Below are 17,613 nucleotides of genomic sequence, written 5' to 3' on the forward strand. Positions count from 1 at the left end.
CGAACAAAAAATACTAAAAAAATCATTTAATGTCAAGAAAAATGTTAAAAATTCAATTTTTAAAAAAATATCTTTGAAATTGGCTAAAAAACTTTATATACAAAGAATATCCAATAAGATATTTTGATTGAAAAGTCCAACTCTTTTGGCACTATTGTTGGTCTATGTATTACATTTATATGCTCCTTAAGTATTTTCAATCGAAATTTTCCTCTTATGGAATTCTTCTTTACATAAAGGGGTCAAATTATACATGATCAAATAATTTGATGTTCAAATGCTATGCAATGACTTTAAAGTCGGGATTAATTGTTTATTTAGAAGTGTGATAGAGTTTTTTTTTTAATGTTTGTTACTTGAAAATACACTAAAATAATATATTTTTTATCTTTTATTTTAAACATCAACATAAAAAAATTTGAAGTTAAAATTTTTTTTTAAAAAAATAATTGAACCATAATATCAAATAACACCCAACCAACTTATATAATAGGATGTGTTTTTAAGGCAGTGTTTGGTGTTATTATAATAATTGCTTTTTAGAGTGTTTTTTTGTTGAAAAATATATTAAAATAATATTTTTTTTATTTTTAAAATTCTATTGTTAATATCAATACATCAAAACAATATAAAAAATATCCAAAAAAATAACATGAAAAAAATAATAAAATTTTAGCAAAAACATGGCAAATAGTTGTCGCCAAACATACTCTAAGTGAGCTAGGCATGTAGTTTGAAGAGCTTTGGATCAATATACACCTTGTATATTTTCTTATCTTGTAGGATGATATAAAAAAAAACAGATTGAAGTTATTCTTGCATCTAGACTTTTTGGCGGAGGGAATTTGCTTTATAAAACCACTCTTGCAGGGTCGTGTATTTTGTTTTTCTTTCAAAACCCGGTCGGTTCCTCGTGTGAGCAAGGTAATGGTTGAAAAGAGAGTGCGCACCGTTTTACAACTCGAGAGATTAGGAGTTGAATCATGGCGGAGGCTTTGTCCGAGTCTGAGGTAGCTATCATCACCTCCCCGTGAAATGACAAGTGTCTGCCAAAAGTAGAAGTAGTAGACTAGGGATAAGCATCGGGGGAAATTGTAGGCCAGTGTTTTATACTATGTGGTTCTTATCTAGCCACCTCACGCACTCTGTCCTGATTGGCTTAAACCATCTTCCTTGATCACTGCATTAATCAATCTTTTAATGAATACGTGTTGATATTATGAGGTCATCCGGATTAACATCAAACCAACCCTTCCAGTGATTATTTTTATAGAATGTCAGGAAATGAGACGGAATATTCTATGAATCTCAGCCGTTAGATGCCGCCTCCTTTTTTGGGCATGGCATGCGTCACCAGTTGGTGGCTTGTTTTTATTGACCCGCCCAGGTTTTATTTTCTTGTTTTGTCCTCGAGGATGGAGATGATTAAGCATCCACGTACGCATTACAGAAATGGGAATAGAATAGCTTTGGGAGGTAGGTTGATTAAGGAAAGGATTAGGTCATAACCCAACTAAGATGTGGGTCCCTTCTCGAGATTAGGAGAGGATTAGATCATGAAGGTGCCGGTTTTGGAAACAAAACATGACAGATGTGAAGTCGATTAGATCCTTAGAAGTTCATCTGGGAAACAAAAAAGTTTGAGAAGTGGCTGCTGATGCATGACATCAAAAAATCAAGGTAAAAGTTGCGGCCATTTTCCTTGGATTTTCTCTCCTTTTTTTTTTTACTTGGTCCAAGTTTGCTGCTTGGTATTTGGATAAATAGAATCATAAAAAAAAAAAAAAATTGCTTGGTAGGTGGATTTTTTTATTGCTGAGTAGGTTGTTTTTTTAAAAGTAATTTTGATTAAAAAAATATAATGTATTAAAATAACTTTTATTTTTATATTTTTAATAAAAATAAATAGGAACATGAAAGAGAAGAAAGCTAGAATTAATTTATTTGTATTATTGTTCTTACTTTTACCTAAATACAAAGAACTTATATATAAATTAAGCTGAAAATAATATTATTCCCTTAATAAATAAAATAAGATAAATATATTATTTAACAATTAGTATATCAAAACCATAAAAAAACTAAAAATATATTTATTTGATATATTTTTAAGTAAAACATATTAAAAAATAAAAATTGCTATATTGTCAAACATCTTTTTATATATATATATATATATATATGGTCCCTTGTAAATAAAAAACTATATTTTAGTTCTTGACTTACAGCTTTTAAATTCATTTGTGTGTGTGTCAGTGGTTTTTCTTAGTTTTTAGTATATTAGTTGATTTTCTAAAGACGGGAAAATTACTTATACCCATCAACTCACTCGTATCAGTTTAATGCTCCCTTGTATTTATGCACTTTTTATTTCAAGTTTTAGAAAATTCGTTCATTGTTTTTCATCTTGACATCAACTATGTACATGCATTATATTTTTGTCATTGCTACTCCCTCCTATCAATGGACGAGATTAGTGTTGTTAAATTTTGATCACTGACTTCGTGCCTTGTTAAGATTGTTCCAGGCAATTTTTTTATATATATAAAAAAAAAAAAATCAGTTGTAAAATATTAGCTCAGTCCTGGTCTTCTTTATGTTTTGCAACTCTTTTTTTTTATTGAACGTAAGTATCTGGACTAGCTTATATGTACTTCAACTAATCTCATGGGTCTTGAAATTAACAATTATATAAGTCTTTAATGATCCTAAAATTTATAAGACTTGAATTGATAACATGTAGAAAGCAAACACATGATCTTATCAATTGAGCATCAAGATTTTATAATGAACTTATTAATTGGATTAGTTGTATGACCATTTTTTACTATTGCGACCAATATTATTGTAATTTTATCATGCTTGGAGGGTTAGTTAGTTGACTTATGTTTGTACGTAATGGAGTTAGATTTAGATTGAAACATCTTTTGTTTTTGCTTATGAACCTGTTTTTTTGAACAAAAAAAAACATTTCAAGAAGTATGAAAAATAAATGTGCACTTAGTTTTGCGAGGTTGTAGTATTGTTATTGGGTCATTGGGTTTTTTTTTTCTTTTACTTTGGTTTTTCATCTTGTTTTCTCAATTTCTCTTGAATAAAAAAGGTTGCACGTATTTAAACAATCATTGTATTTTTTTTATAGATAAATGAAATCGAGATATTAAATCCAACGACAACTTGTTGCATATGATATTCTAAATATATGTACCTCTAGATTCACCGTCAAGTATAAGACCTATGTATTTAGTTTTTGATCTGGCCTGAAAAAAAAAAATTATCAATACAAATCTAGAGTGGAAGGGAGGTTGTTGTGGCTCGAGGAGCAAAACTCTATACATTGTAGTAATATATTACAAAATTGCTCGTAAGCTATGAAACTTTTGAAATAAATTTTTTAGGCAAGATTGTCTTTTCATAATGATATAATTATTTTTTATAAATTATATGGGGTTAGATTAACCATTTTGTTTTTTATTACATGGTAAAATCACTAATATAACCCTAAAAAACATCTTTCACCGAAAGGAGTTTCAGGCTTTTCAATTTTTAAAAGTGCAAATACTTTACTACTTTTTAATAAAAAAATCCAAATAAATATTCGGCGGAGTTTTTTGGTCTTTTCACTATGATATATATATTTTTTATAATATTGAGTTAGTTTAAGGGCATTGCTGTATTGCTAGTAAATATTAAATATTAAAAAAAAATTGCTAACATATGGGGGTCGTCCAACAACCATAACCCGTCTTCATCAACGGCATTGAAATCCTCACAACACCCCCCCTTTGTGATGAGACGATGTATGTTCCAAATTTCCAAATGGTTTGGTGTTGGCAAACATTTTTCCCGCTTCTTCTCTCTCCCCCTTAGATTATCATGATAGTCCCATAAAATTTCCTTTTAATTTGTTAACTCTTCATATTTGATCCTTGTTATTTTTTATTGTATTTTTTTCTATCTTAGATAATTTTTAAAATTGAAATATTTTTTTTTTAATTTTTTTCCCCTTTCAATTTTTTCATCTTTTAAATTTGATCTTTATTTTTTTATTGTTATTTGTTTTATCTGGAATTATTTTTAAAATTATGTTTTTTACAATTTACCCTCGTTTTATTTTCTAACAAGTTTGATCTTTTATTTTTTTTAATTTTTTTTTCTATAAAGTTTTTAAAATTGATATTTTTAGATTGGTTAGTAATGAAGTTTCTTGAATGAATATGGAGCCAGGGTTATATCTAAGGCAAATTATATTCCTCTATGCTCATTTTCACCAAAGAACGAACCTCAATTGAAGTTCCATGTGATTTTTTTCACATTTAATTCCCATTAAATAAAAGACTTGGACCATGAAAGGTAAAGTATCTTATACATATATTAAACAAAGTTGGTAATGGAAATTAAAATAAAACTATTCAAATTATTTTATTAATAAAACACTAAAAATATTGGTGCACCATCTCACTAATTAATATTGTTTTTAATTTATCTATATATATTTAACTTGTTTAGAATTGAATTTTATGATCTATTTTAATTTAATTTCTATAAAGTTATCGCAATCTCATAATCCTAGTTACTGATTAAACTGGTTAGCTTATTTTTTTTTAATTGATAATTTTTTCTATTGCATATTTCAATACTTTATTTATTATAAATCAAGCTTTCTTGATTTATTTTGATTTACATTATATGAAGTTATCTTGATTCCATGACTCAAATCATGAGTTTAATAGGTTAACTTAAGTTATTTTTTTTAGTTTTTTTTAAATTGTTTTTTTTATATAAATCAATTTCTTTACATTGGGTTGATGGAGAATTATATTTTATATTTTATTTTGATTTATTTTAAAATTCACTAAGTTGAACAAATCATATCTAATTAAACCCCATATAATTTTATATTTTTTCTAGCTACAAACAATATTAACAAGTGTAAATATTTTTTTTATTCAAAAAGTTTTGATCGAGCTCGTTGAACTCCACGAACCAATAAACTAGAATATAAATAATCAAATTGGTCCACCTTCAGCTGTAGCTAACAACTTTAAATTCAAATGTATAGATTCATCAAGTTGGATGATGCTATAACCTGTTTATTTTTATGTTTTTAAAAAATTAAATTTTGTTTAGTTTTTATTAACTTCAAATTAATATATTTTTAATTTTTTTCAAATTATTTTGATATGTTAATGTCAAAAATAATTTTTTTTTTAAAAAATTATTAACATTTATTTTAACATAAAAAAATTATTTAAAAAACAAAACAAACTTTTCTGCCTTCATATTTGTATAATTAGGAAATTTTTAACCACCACCACTTTCACCTTTATAGAGATAAAAGTCCCTCTATATGTTAACCCCTTATTATTTAATCCCTCCTAATCTTATTTGGTAATTTTCAGGGACGAGGAAGAAAAATCAACGGATTAATAATTTAATACTTAACATTGGTTTCAATCTATTCCATCGCGAGAAAATAAAAAAGAAAAGGAAGAAACCTGGTCACTTAGCCAGGCCCCAGTAAGACAAATTAGATCCACTGGATTCTAACTCTGATCAACCAGGCCTGGTTCAAGAACGAGCATAAAAGCTTTTTATCAGGCCAGTACCTTCATGAACCAATCCCTGAAATGCAAATGCAAACCCGTGAGCCGGTCTTCCTACACCGCTTGTTTTGCCAGTCTTCAAACCCATGGTCTCTTGTTTTAGAGATTTTAAGAAAAAGCAATAAAACCCACTAGCAGCAGTCCGTATAATATCAATTGCGGGTTGGTTGTTATCATTTTCTTCTCTAATCACTGGCTGTCTCTTTCAATGTTTGTTTGGCTTTTAATTGCAGGTTTTTTTTGGCCATGTTTTTATTCATTGGTTTTAATAATATGTATTCTCCGAGAGGCAGCAATGCTTATGGTGCCCAATCTGCCTATGCTCAACATGTAAGAACTTTCTTTTACGTGCTGTTCACTGCAAAGTAAAAATTGCAGCTTTTCTTGTAATTAGGCCAGATTAATTTTTTTCACCGTCTTTCGATTTGATGACATATGAATGACTGTGAAAATTGCTGTTCTTGGGCAATTTCTTTCAGTGTATGTTAAGTGTGTGTTTGTTATTGCGGATGAGGTGCTTTTCAAAATTGATTTTCAATTGAAAATGCATTAAAATGATTTTTTTGTGTGCTGAGAGTAATGTAACTGTTTTTCTACAACTTTTGAGCTCTCACTGTTTGCTGAATCACTATATGAGATGCTTCAGTATCAAATGGGATCTCGTCTTTTGACATTTCTCCAGGTTGGTTCACAATGGTTTCTCCATCTACATGAATGTTACTTGCTTCAGTTACTACGGCATTTTCCAGTGCTCCTCTGTTATATGCAGAAGCCACAAATAAAATTCGCAAGAAAAAGAAATCGACGCAAGAGGCAGTGGGGGGAATGGATGTGAAGGACCACAAGAAATCATTAGGAAGGCGCCTGAAGACTAGTGAGCTCTACCTCTGAAAGCTAAATCTGCTAACAGTGAAATGTCAAGTGCAGATCAGCCGGATGACGGAAAAACTGTCATGGAGGAGGATGCTTCATTTGAACCTATTAACAAGCCAAAGCAGGAAGAAGAAAGTGAAGCTGAGGAAGACCCAGAGGAAGATCCTGAATAATGTGAAGAAATGGAGGATCCTGAAGAATATGAACAAATGGATGACCCTGGGCATGACTCATCTAACAAGGCAAGGATTCTTCTTTATAATCTTTCAGACAAGCTCTCTCATGCAAAATAGTCGCATATCAAGTTGGGGAAGTCTAAGATGGATTGCATGTTAAAAGTTTCCAGTTCAAGTTTGATAATTTATTATAATATTGGTTTTCCTGTAAAACCATTGAGATTCAGTACGACATCCTGTATAAATTGTTTTATTGGGTGAAATGCTAAACAGAAAAAAGATGAGGGGAAGACCAGTGGGGATGCTGAGCATGAACCTCGGGCTGGCGATGAAAGAGACAAGACAGAGGAAGCAATTGAGGACAAAACTGACTTGAAAGATGCAGGTACAAAACCCAAGTCTGTTGCAGATTTGTCTGGAAAAAAAAGATGACAAGGTGGAGACAGAAGAAAGAGCGGTCTGGGAAGGAGGCTGTGATTGATAAGGAATTATTGGAGGCATGTTCTCAGAAACTTAATTCCCTTTTCTTTGTCTGCAATTTGAGAATATCAGGATTGTTCTTACATCTACCCCCTATCAATATTTCTTTTTTGGGACAGGCTTTCAGGTGTTTTGACTGGAATCAAACTGGCTACATCAGGGTAAGACTAAAATTCCTAATTTTGCTCTTTGTCAGCGTCTGGGAGTGTTGAGGATTAACTGCCGCCTATTCAGGTTGAAGACATGAGGTTGATTATACACAGCTTGGGGACATTTCTTTCCCACACGGAAATCAAGGTGAGAACTGTGCTTCTGTATCCTCTCAGCTTCACCCATAAGGGTTGCACTCGTACAAATGTGCTGTTTCTAGTTTCCAATGGTTTTTTGCATCAGGAACTTGTGCAAAGTGCTTTGTTGGAGAGCAACACTGGGAGGGAAGACTGCATTCTCTATAATAAGCTGGTCAGAATGAATCATTTGATATTGTAGGTTTTGTACTGCAGTCACCCTGCTGTTACAATGCACCTTTGCTCCCTTGAGAGTGCATGGAACTGTATTAGTTTTGAGGTCACCATATCTTACTGTCAACAGAAATTATTTATAACTTTACTTTTGTAATGGGGGGAAAACAGATTACATTATTTCTTGTTAATGAAAAAGAAAATGGCAGGTATTGATGATAATGAAGTATTTTCATATGCCTAATTTGGAGTTATGCTCAAATCCCCTGTTCCAAGAGTGGCGAATTAATCCACTCCTCGTCCAAGGAGTTTTTGGGGGAAAAAAAGAAAAAACATTTCTCTGCTAGTCCGTCACAAATTGCTTCTAGGGGTCGATATGGCTTTGGTGCATGCAGTCAGATTGCGGGAAAAAACTGAGTTCTGCAGTCTGCCCAGGATTCTCCCAGTGAACTCTAAATTTAATCTGGATGTTGCCATGCAGATGGGCACGCACTAAACTAAAATGCTCAAAAGTACTTTTTTGGAGTTCTACCTGATATTGTAAGAGAAGTGCTTCCTTGTTATTTATATTCATACTAAAGCTAGAAACTAATTTTTGGACAGAGCCAGAAAACAAAAGCTACAGATCGTGTCAATATGGCAGAAAACAACGTAAAAAATGACCTTGCAATAGTTGAAAAAAAGAAAAGAAAAACAGCGACAAAAAAGAAAAAAGAAAAGGAAAAAGAAAAAACTTGGCATCGCTACTAGCTCAATAGCCTATGTTCAAGCATCATGAGTGCCAGGGTCAAGGAGGGACCTCAAGGCTTGTTGTTTCTTGACCACCTTTCCATGTACTCCTCTTCCCAACTTGAGTGATTTCTCCATATCCACCAAGCTAACGCCGTTTCCTCTAAATGCTTGCATAAAAACCTTCAGTAGTCTCTCATCACACCCCACAGCTTCTGCAACACTATCCACTACTATATCGACAGCCGGAATTCGTCTTCCCCACCTCGTCACAGATTTCTCAGAGCCATAAGCTTCAAAATATGCAGCCCAAAATGATGCCCTCATATAGCCTTTGCCCCTCCCTCTCACCATCCATCTTCTCATACCTTCCTCTAGCCTAAAAATTGCACTGCCCACATCTATCCCTCTTTCAAGTCCTATCTCTATTTCCTTCATCTCTTGCTTAGAACACATTTCTTCTTCAAATTTGCACCTCTTGCAGCTGCAATGAAAACCCCATGTCTTTGACATTTCGTTTCGCTTGCTTAATGGAGAAAGCACGTCAAAATATGCAAATGTGATTTCTTCACCCGCCTTAACATCCCTGGAAGCATGAACTAGCACATGATCCCCAACATGCAAGCGTCTAGCATTAGGATTACATGAATGGTTAATGAATGAAGCCAGAACCCATAATCCAACACCATAATAATCGCTATTCCTCCCTAAGACTTTAGCTGAAACTGAATCCTCAACAAGAGAATTCACATCCAATACGTTCAAAATTTTAACCTTATCAAGCTTCTCATTTAACTCTCCAATCTCCTCTGCCTCGGGCCTAAATAGACTCATTTCAGGAGCCTCAAGCTTATCCTCATCTTCACCACTTGACAATGTGCTAATCAAATGGTGAGTTCTTTCACACTTCGTAGCTGAATCTACAACTTTATCAACAAAATTCTTCCACATGACCAACCGTGCATTCTCACCAGAATCTTCACTTGATAATATACCTCTCTCTGTGGCAATTGCTTTAGTCACTAACAGCAAAGTCCCTGCATCAATGTTCTTGGTTGCAAACAGGCCTCTTCCACTGAGCTCAGACCTCTTAATCTGCACTGGACCAGTGTACTCAGCAAGCTCTGGAGATTTGCCACGAAACCCACTTAGGATCCAATCAGAGAGATCAAAAGCTCCAGTCCTCGATTGAAATTCCAGTTTCTTGCATTTCTGCACGTACCCATTCAGAGTTTCAAGGTTTCCACTAGCCTGTGGATCAAGAACAGCTGTTTTGAAGCAATCCAAGGCCATGGAGTACCTGTTCAAACTAAGCAAGATTTTGCCTTTGCAAACAAGGGACTTGAAATGTGTACTCTCAATTTTCAATGCTTGATCACAATCTTTGAGCGCTCCCGTGAGATCTCTAAGCCTGGACAGTGCTTCAGCACGGTTTGACAGGGCTAAGCAGAGGGATTTTTGAAGCTTGGTGAGGAGGTCTGGGTCTGGGTGATTTTGATGTGACTTGACAGAGATCTGGTCTTGACAGAGATTGATGAACTGGGTGTAGACTTGAACGGATTCTTGCCATTCTTCTCTGAGAAGAAGCTCAGTGGCTTTGAATCTGAGCTCTTGCATCAACTCTTCTGGTGTTAATGGCTGTTGCAGTTGGTCCTCTTCTCTCATTTTGTTTTTTGGCAGTGGTGGCAAGTGGGGTATCTATTGTGTTTTGACTGGTTTGTTCTCTGCGGATTTGAAATTGGGGGCTTCTAACGGTCACATCCTGGAACGCAACAGCTAGATATGATAAATGGGTCAAATATCAATCAATAATTATTTTTTTTTTAGGATAAAGTTAAGTTTGGAATGTTGCCGTCAAAAAAAGAGATTGCATGTGGCCGGCCACCGTGAGCATGTTTTTTTTTTTCAGAAAAAAATTGAAATTTATATTTTTTTATTTGAAATTATTTTTTTATATTTTTTATTAATTTTAATTTTATAATATTAAAAATAAATTTTAAAATATAAAAAAAAATACTTCAATACATTTTGTTTAAAAAAATACTTAAAAAAAAAAAACACTGTCATGTTATAACATGACCAGTTAATTTGTATTAGCCTATAAGGATTGAGCTTGACTCGGATACTAATACCTATGGGTCAGCTCGACCTGAATTGCGGGCTTTGAGGTAAAAAAAATAATAAAAAAACGTTTTTTGAGGGGGCATGACTACCAAATTTTGAACAAATCAATAAAGTCCCTTACGTTTATGCATGTTTTCAAGCTAATCCCTCCAAAAAAAAAAAGCGCATCCATAAAAGTTTGTTTTCTCCAAGGACAATCTGGAATGGCAAGAAAAACATAGAAAGGGCTAAAGTGAGATTGACTAACCTTTTGTAATAAGTTGCGAACCCGAGGAATCCATGCTCGTCCCTTGTTGTTCTCCTGACAGCCATAACAACACCATACCAATAAAGCCTCTTGGATATACCACCCCCGTTAACCAACAAGATTCCATTCCGTACTCAATCGACAACGTTGCTTAACGTTTTCACTATCTTCAGAAATTATATATAATACGAGGACCAAGGTGCAAAAAGAAAACAATCTCTAGAGATGTTCGATTTTCAAGCTCCCTCCCAAAATCCCCAACTCTTTCTTTCTAGGGTTTTGTAGAGAGAATGGAAGAATCAACCCTATCATTAGTAAGCAATCTAGAAATTCTAGACACACTCAGCGCTGATTCAGTTCAAGAAATTGTTGTCAGCTACGGCAGTTTCTGTTCCGCCACCCTATCTCTTATCCCACGTTCAAATCCTCTGCAAGCACGGCCTCCTTTCTCTCGTTCGCGATTTCTTTCTCAAGTCACTAGAGGTATCATATATTTTATCTGACAACCTTATAATTAGTAAACACTCGCATGTGCACACACAAATAAGAGCAACTTATTTTAAGTTAGTCTGCATCATTTATCTTCTGAATTATGTATCCCCATTATTTGTTACAACATATTTCCTATTTGGATGGCAGGCTAAAGTACATGATCTGGCTGGTGACGATTACAGGGCTTCAGTTTTGGGCTCCATTAATGAGTGGATCAAGGTTGTTTCCAGTGTTTATCAGCGCTTACATTTCTTCCACCTCATACAATTGCTGCATCATAGATATTTGTACTATTGACTCGTTTATTGTCTCGTAACACCATCAATGTGCTGCATTAAATTAACAAACTGCATTTGTCAAGTTACATGAGGAATGCATAGGGAATGTCACGCATCAGATGCACGATCATGTATTGCACTATAAAGACAAGCTATTTTAAATGGTAATGCACTGCAAAGAGCAGCTATAGCAAATCTTATTGTCATTCCGTTTGAATGCGATACTCAGAATTTTCAAGCATTAAAAATGCACATCATGCCATTTCACGCATTATTTTCATTGAATTTTTTATTTTTATTTTTATTTTATGCCTTCCTTTTCTTATCTGTATATTCTTGTATTTGTGTAACATTGATTGACGATTCCTTGGGTAATAATTACAGGATGTGCCTCTCCAATTCTTGCATGCACTCCTTGCTTATCTTGGTGAGACTACTAGCTATTATAGCCCTTCACCAGGTCTCAAGTCACCTCTTGCTTCTCACCCTTCAGCTTGTTATCCTGCAATTAATGCTCCCTCTGAAGGACTTGTTAGATGGCATTTGCGACTAGAGTATTTTGCTTATGAGACATTGCAAGATTTGAGGATTTCCAAACTATTTGAGATTATTGTTGACTATCCTGATAGGTAAGTTCTTTTGGATTCTTAACCTCATTTTCCTCTACAGGTTCTTCTTAACCTCATTTTCCTCTACAGATCCCTATACATAAGGCAGCAATGACAGTTACTGTTATCTGATTTTTTATCTTTATAGTTTTACCTTAATGTAAACGATGATTATGAGATTCCTGTGTAACAAACAGAATATGGTGGGGGTTGGTGTCTACAGTCTCACATAACGAATCCAGAATGTTGTGTGGTTGCTCACATTTGTGATTGTGCATTAAAACTAGCACTTTTCACTGGGCATATTCTCACCTTCAAAAAACTTGGTCATGGTGCCGTGTTAGAAAGTGTTTTTGAAATTTCACCAATTACTGTTTAAAAAATAGATTTGGTAAACTGGCACTGTTGGTGATTCATCAACTCTCTTTCTCTCTCCATATTGTTCATAGATATTAATAACCAATATATTAGTATAGCACGAGAAGTCTTGGATCCCATATGGATGGGGACATGCATTGGTGAAATTGGATCTTGTGAATGATTTCTATGTATTTTTTTTCTTGAAAACAAGTGTTGAAACTGGAAACCATATCAATCCAATTTTAGTTGCTATTCCTTTCCTCTTTGCTTCTAGGATCTGAATCCTGCTTGTCTTTTGATGCTACAAGTACTTGATAATGTTGATGTAAGATGCTATTGGGAAAACTCTCGTCTTTCCTAACTATTTAATGACCTTCGCAGCTCTCCTGCAATCAAAGACTTGAAGCAGTGCCTTGACTATACTGGACAGCATTCTAAACTTGTGGAGTCTTTTATTTCTGCATTGAGATATCGCTTGCTCACTGCAGGTGCCTCAACCAATGATATATTGCATCAGTATGTTTCGACTATTAAAGCACTGCAGACAATTGACCCGGCTGGTGTCTTTCTTGAAGCTGTTGGTGAACCAATAAAAGACTATTTAAGGGGTAGAAAAGATGCAATAAAATGCATTGTCACCATGCTCACTAATGGGACTGGTGGGAATCCAAATGGATCTGGAATTACTGGCGATAGTCTTCTTGAAGATTTAAATAGGGATGAGGAAAGTCAGGAGAATGTTGGTGCTGATGATGATTTCAACACAGATGACAAGCAGGCATGGGTCAATGCTGCAAGGTATGCAAAAGTTGTAATTTGGAAATGGAGTGCACTTTCTGGACCTAGCTGATTAGTATATATCCTTCAACTACTTGTAAAGCTAACATGTTGCTCTACTTGACTTTTGCCCATTCAGCTGGGTGCCTGATCCTGTCGAGGCTGATCCATTGAAGGGCAGCAGGAATCAAAGGAAGGTTGACATACTAGGGATGATTGTCGGCATAATTGGTTCAAAAGACCAACTTGTCAATGAATACCGTGTTATGCTGGCTGAAAAGCTTCTCAACAAACCTGATTATGATATTGACTCTGAAATACGTACTTTAGAACTCCTCAAGGTAGGCTCTCCACATACCACTGTGATCTTTGTTTTAATTAGATTTACCATGTGGGGCATGTTCATTTGTGTATAAAATGCTCCAGCCTTTTAATTTATTTTATCTTGTCATGTTCCAGATACATTTTGGATAGAGTAGTATGCAAAGGTGTGAAATTATGCTTAACGATCTTATTGATTCCAAGAGGACAAACCACAATATTAAAGCAACAATCAAGTCAGCGCAAACAGGTAACCATAAAAAATTAGAAGATTTTAACTGCACCAGATAGCTCCTTGCTACTCTTGCAGATGAATTATAATTAGCTTTTGAATTTTTCTTGATGAATTTCCTTATGGTGAATGAATTCTTAGGTTCAGAACCAGCAGAAACAGGGGCATCTATGGATATCCTTAATGCTACAATCCTATCTTCAAATTTTTGGCCTCCGATCCAGGTACCAAGGAAAACTTTTCGTTGATCTGTTGCTGATATTGAGATGCATTTTCAATTTTTTTAAAAGGTACCGGGGCAATGGTGGCTCATAGTGATATATTAAGACGTGCTTTTTGATGAAACTTTAGAGGGCTTATGTAAAAGCCATCTTCTATTGTGGTCAATGCTATTCTAGGCAGGGCCATGTGCTGTGTCTTTCACTTTCTGAAGTTAATTGTAGCTGAAAACAACTAATCCATATGAGGACCTTGGTTGCTTTAGATTTTTCCATTTGGTGTCAGCTTTAATAAAACATTCTGCATGATTCCTGCAAGCACATTGAATTTTTGTGTTATTAAGTGCTGATATTCTAATTTTCTTTTGTGACTTAAATATACCTCCAGAATTTCGCCTCATATTCCCCCCTTTATGAAAAAAAAACGAACATTCTCGAATTCCATTTCACTGTCAGAACTTGACAAGCTTGATATGATCACATGTCACGTATTATGTTTTTGTTCATCGCATGCTTTTCTTTCAAGGCCACTCTTTTTGTTACAAGTACAATTTGACAAGCAACAAATCTTGTTGCACTTGATTTCAGGATGAGGCTCTTAATGTACCTGAAACTGTAAAACAGCTACTCACTGATTATGCAAAAAGATTCCATGAAATCAAGACCCCTCGTAAGCTACTCTGGAAGAAAAATCTTGGAACAGTCAAGGTTAGGTGCTTCAAAATCTTCATCCAGTTCTCTATTTTCTTGCATCACATGATATATTACAATGCTTTATTTCATTTCATTTTTTTTTTTTTTGGTCTTGGGATTTGCTGTTTTAGTTGGAGTTGCAATTTGAAGATAGAACAATGCAATTAAGCGTGGCTCCCATACATGCTGCAATTATCATGCAATTTCAAGACCAAACAAGGTAAGCTCAGGAATCATTTCCATTGCAATACTGGATGTGTATCTCTTTGATTGTGTAAAAGTGTGCTTGTTTCTACTTTAGATGGACCTCAAATAGGCTTGCTACTGTTATTGGAGTACATGTGGATGTGTTGAAACGGAGGATGAATTTTTGGATAAGCAAGGTATATTTGAATTCTTAATGTTCAGTCACTTCTTGAGGTTGATATAATGCCTGCTCACAGTTTTAACAAATACGATGATTGTCATGTTGACTGAACAAGTTTGGCTGAAAGTTCTCTATATGGTTTGGATTGGCTTTTTACTTAGTATTTCATGGGCTACAAGTTAGGAGTTTGACTGGTAGTTTTCACCTCTCTTCTATACGCGGGGAATTCTTTCAGAATCACTGGGCAAAGATTTGAATGATCATGTATTTACCCTAGTGGAAGGCATTGTCGATGCTGGCAAAAACAGTGGCAGTACTGGTAGTTGTGAGGAGTTGTTAGGAGGTGATGAGGAGGGAGAGAGATCTGTGGCCTCTGTCGAGGACCAGATACGCAAGGAAATGACCATCTACGAGGTTTGTGACGTGAATATTCTTGATATCAGATAGTTTTCACCTTTTCAATGAATGCTTAATGCTTGAAACCAGTGTCAAGTGTAATGAAATTCAGTGATTTATTCTCAGTTGAACTCAGCTCTTAAAGAGCCTGCTGTTAAGGATATGGTCTTTCCCCTGTGGATTCGGGTCTGAGGTCTCAATTCCCCTAAGATTAGGAAGAATAGATCTACTTTCCTTCTCATCCTAACTGCAGTTTATCATTTCAGACACATTCTTAATTGTCATAAACTGGTTAAACTGTAAAATTGAATTTAGTGTAGCTGCTTCCTTGCCTGCTGTTCCCTGGTATTGACAGGTTAAATGTCTTGATGAGCTGTTGCTTTTGCTGTATTTAAACTTCGAAGGAGATGTCAGTTTTGGTGGGGCATGGGGTGGGGCTGAGGATTCATATCTGGATAACAGCTTCCCAAGTAAAAATACTGGAAATTAAATGAAAATTAGATGTAGTTGTGCACATTAAATTGAGCCAAAAGTTTTTTGAAGTATCATTGTTCTCTAACTTTCTTAAGTTGGTGTCTTGTAGAAGTTTATAATGGGAATGCTCACCAATTTCGGCAGCATGGCATTGGATCGCATTCACAATACTCTCAAGGTTCGAATGGTTTAAAATTTTAAACATGCCCATTACTTTCGTTGGATATATTTGAACCAAATCACTCCAAACATGATGTTGCTCCAGATGTTTTGCGTAGCTGATCCTCCCTACGACAAGTCACTCCAACAATTGCAAAGCTTTTTATCAGGTCTAGTTTCTGAAGAGAAGTTAGAACTAAGAGATGGGATGTACTTCTTGAAGAAGTAAAAGCTGGCATTCTCGTAATTCACCCATCAACTCTTGAAATAGAAAGCACAGTGAGATTCTCTCTCAAAACCTTGCTGTAGACCGTGCGCAATGTTTTTCATTATAATATAGAGTAGTCACTCTTTTGTAATACTATGCTATCTGTTACAAACTTGGCACTGATGGTCACTGGTTTCACGTGGGGCTTTTGAAAAGTGTACAGAAATATGTTGATATAGGTTATCATAGGGAGGTTTGGAACAGCAAATGCAGCTTTATGAAGATGGAGATCTCTGTAGCAATACTGTCTCCCTTCCAATCATCAGCAATCCCAACTGTCCTCTTGAATCATATCCAACTCCCGTTATGCCAAGTACTCCTGCAATGCACGTCGGGTGATTTCTTGGAGCTTTCCATGCATTGATTAGGGGACAGTAAACAAAAGATGAGTTACAGTTTCCCAAAAAAAAATTGTAAGGGTATCCTTTTGTGGCTTCCTTTATTAATTAAAGCAATGGCCCCTCACTGTCACCGTTAATTAAATTTGTGTCCTGTGTGGTTGAAAACATTGATCGACCCAGCAGGAAGAGGTGGATTCCAAAAGACCATCTTAAATTCTGAATGGTGGAAAACGAGCAAGTAAAGTAGACAATGAATGAAGATGTTTTGATTATGATGGTAAACTCCATTGACAAAATAAACCATAGCAATTCCACTCACGCACGCACGCATGAACTGTATTCTCGTAATGTGGATTGTTATAATATTTTTTTTCATGATTTTTTTTATGATATTTTTAAAATTATCTTTATTAATTTTATTTTTTTAATATTGAGTTAGTTAAGAATTATAATTATAATAAAATTAAATCGTATGGAAAAGCACTGTAGTTTTTCTCACAAAATATTGTGGATTGTTATAGTGTTTTCTACATAGTTTTTTGTTGTTATGGTTTTTATTTTAATTATTTTGTTGATTTTATTGGGGGAAGTATTGTAATTTTTCTCATAAAACATTGTAGATTGCTATAATGTTTTCCCTATTAATTTGTTTTTTAACATTATTTTTGTTGATTTTATACATGGTGGATTGATATAAATTATTCTATTCAGTCTCTAAATTTTTTATCATCAACACAATTTTTTTTTTCATCATGGAAGTTCCATCACATTTTTAATTTTTACTACTTAATTTTTACTTTTATTTAGTGTTGGTTCACAATTATAATATTATCAAGCATGTCATCTAATATTTTTGTCTTATTACAAGTCTATTTTGTATATAAACAACTTAAAACTTTTTATTCATAATCGATGACGGATTTCCCCACTCAC

At 34.4% G+C, this 17,613-nt stretch overlaps 4 protein-coding genes across 11 annotated transcripts; 3 read left to right on the forward strand and 1 right to left on the reverse strand.

The window, feature by feature from the left end:
• Positions 1-5,469: 5,469 nt before the first annotated feature.
• Positions 5,470-7,818, forward strand: LOC118062554 (protein SHORT ROOT IN SALT MEDIUM 1). 8 transcript variants are annotated; one of them, XR_012170546.1, is made up of 8 exons: positions 5,473-5,768; positions 5,840-5,936; positions 6,253-6,288; positions 6,376-6,721; positions 6,929-7,152; positions 7,255-7,296; positions 7,370-7,432; positions 7,529-7,818. XR_012170546.1 is itself a non-coding variant. In XM_035076367.2 (5 exons), exons 2-5 carry the CDS (start codon positions 7,084-7,086, stop codon positions 7,622-7,624), a joined length of 270 nt encoding a protein of 89 aa, XP_034932258.1. In that variant the 5' UTR covers positions 5,474-6,721; positions 6,929-7,083; the 3' UTR covers positions 7,625-7,818. The 8 variants fall into 8 exon arrangements, 1 of the variants encoding a protein (XP_034932258.1); XR_012170545.1 differs by having other exon boundaries at positions 6,253-6,721; XR_012170544.1 differs by lacking the exon at positions 6,253-6,288 and having other exon boundaries at positions 5,474-5,768; positions 6,289-6,721.
• A 322-nt stretch (positions 7,819-8,140) lies between these two features.
• Positions 8,141-10,058, reverse strand: LOC118062552 (methyltransferase FGSG_00040). The gene has a single exon (XM_035076364.2). The coding sequence runs from the start codon at positions 9,988-9,990 to the stop codon at positions 8,362-8,364; it is 1,629 nt and encodes a 542-aa protein (XP_034932255.1). The 5' UTR covers positions 9,991-10,058; the 3' UTR covers positions 8,141-8,361.
• A 670-nt stretch (positions 10,059-10,728) lies between these two features.
• LOC118062332 (anaphase-promoting complex subunit 2-like) lies at positions 10,729-13,988 on the forward strand. Its single transcript, XM_073410892.1, has 8 exons — positions 10,729-10,842; positions 11,033-11,179; positions 11,336-11,407; positions 11,851-12,095; positions 12,816-13,232; positions 13,351-13,552; positions 13,671-13,782; positions 13,906-13,988. Exons 1-7 carry the CDS (start codon positions 10,729-10,731, stop codon positions 13,683-13,685), a joined length of 1,212 nt encoding a protein of 403 aa, XP_073266993.1. The 3' UTR covers positions 13,686-13,782; positions 13,906-13,988.
• LOC140954324 (anaphase-promoting complex subunit 2-like) lies at positions 13,710-16,967 on the forward strand. The gene is made up of 8 exons (XM_073410893.1): positions 13,710-13,782; positions 13,906-13,988; positions 14,571-14,690; positions 14,807-14,895; positions 14,977-15,058; positions 15,241-15,456; positions 16,022-16,090; positions 16,178-16,967. Exons 1-8 carry the CDS (start codon positions 13,710-13,712, stop codon positions 16,298-16,300), a joined length of 855 nt encoding a protein of 284 aa, XP_073266994.1. The 3' UTR covers positions 16,301-16,967.
• Positions 16,968-17,613: the final 646 nt, after the last annotated feature.

The sequence above is a fragment of the Populus alba genome, chromosome 8, assembly GCF_005239225.2.
Source record: "Populus alba chromosome 8, ASM523922v2, whole genome shotgun sequence".
Lineage (NCBI taxonomy): Eukaryota > Viridiplantae > Streptophyta > Magnoliopsida > Malpighiales > Salicaceae > Populus > Populus alba.

Excerpts from the sequence above, each read along its gene's own strand:
- LOC118062554 (XM_035076367.2), top strand. The coding sequence starts at position 7,084 with ATGACAAGGTGGAGACAGAAGAAAGAGCGGTCTGGGAAGGAGGCTGTG. Across the intron at positions 7,297-7,369 it reads ATCAAACTGGCTACATCAGG|GTTGAAGACATGAGGTTGAT; the intron begins GTAAGACTAAAA and ends CCGCCTATTCAG. Across the intron at positions 7,433-7,528 it reads TTTCCCACACGGAAATCAAG|GAACTTGTGCAAAGTGCTTT; the intron begins GTGAGAACTGTG and ends TTTTTGCATCAG.
- LOC118062552 (XM_035076364.2), bottom strand. The coding sequence starts at position 9,990 with ATGAGAGAAGAGGACCAACTGCAACAGCCATTAACACCAGAAGAGTTG.
- LOC118062332 (XM_073410892.1), top strand. The coding sequence starts at position 10,729 with ATGCTCGTCCCTTGTTGTTCTCCTGACAGCCATAACAACACCATACCA. Across the intron at positions 10,843-11,032 it reads TTCCGTACTCAATCGACAAC|ACACACTCAGCGCTGATTCA; the intron begins GTTGCTTAACGT and ends TAGAAATTCTAG. Across the intron at positions 11,180-11,335 it reads TCTTTCTCAAGTCACTAGAG|GCTAAAGTACATGATCTGGC; the intron begins GTATCATATATT and ends TTTGGATGGCAG.
- LOC140954324 (XM_073410893.1), top strand. The coding sequence starts at position 13,710 with ATGCTTAACGATCTTATTGATTCCAAGAGGACAAACCACAATATTAAA. Across the intron at positions 14,896-14,976 it reads CAATTTCAAGACCAAACAAG|ATGGACCTCAAATAGGCTTG; the intron begins GTAAGCTCAGGA and ends TTTCTACTTTAG. Across the intron at positions 16,091-16,177 it reads GCATTCACAATACTCTCAAG|ATGTTTTGCGTAGCTGATCC; the intron begins GTTCGAATGGTT and ends ATGTTGCTCCAG.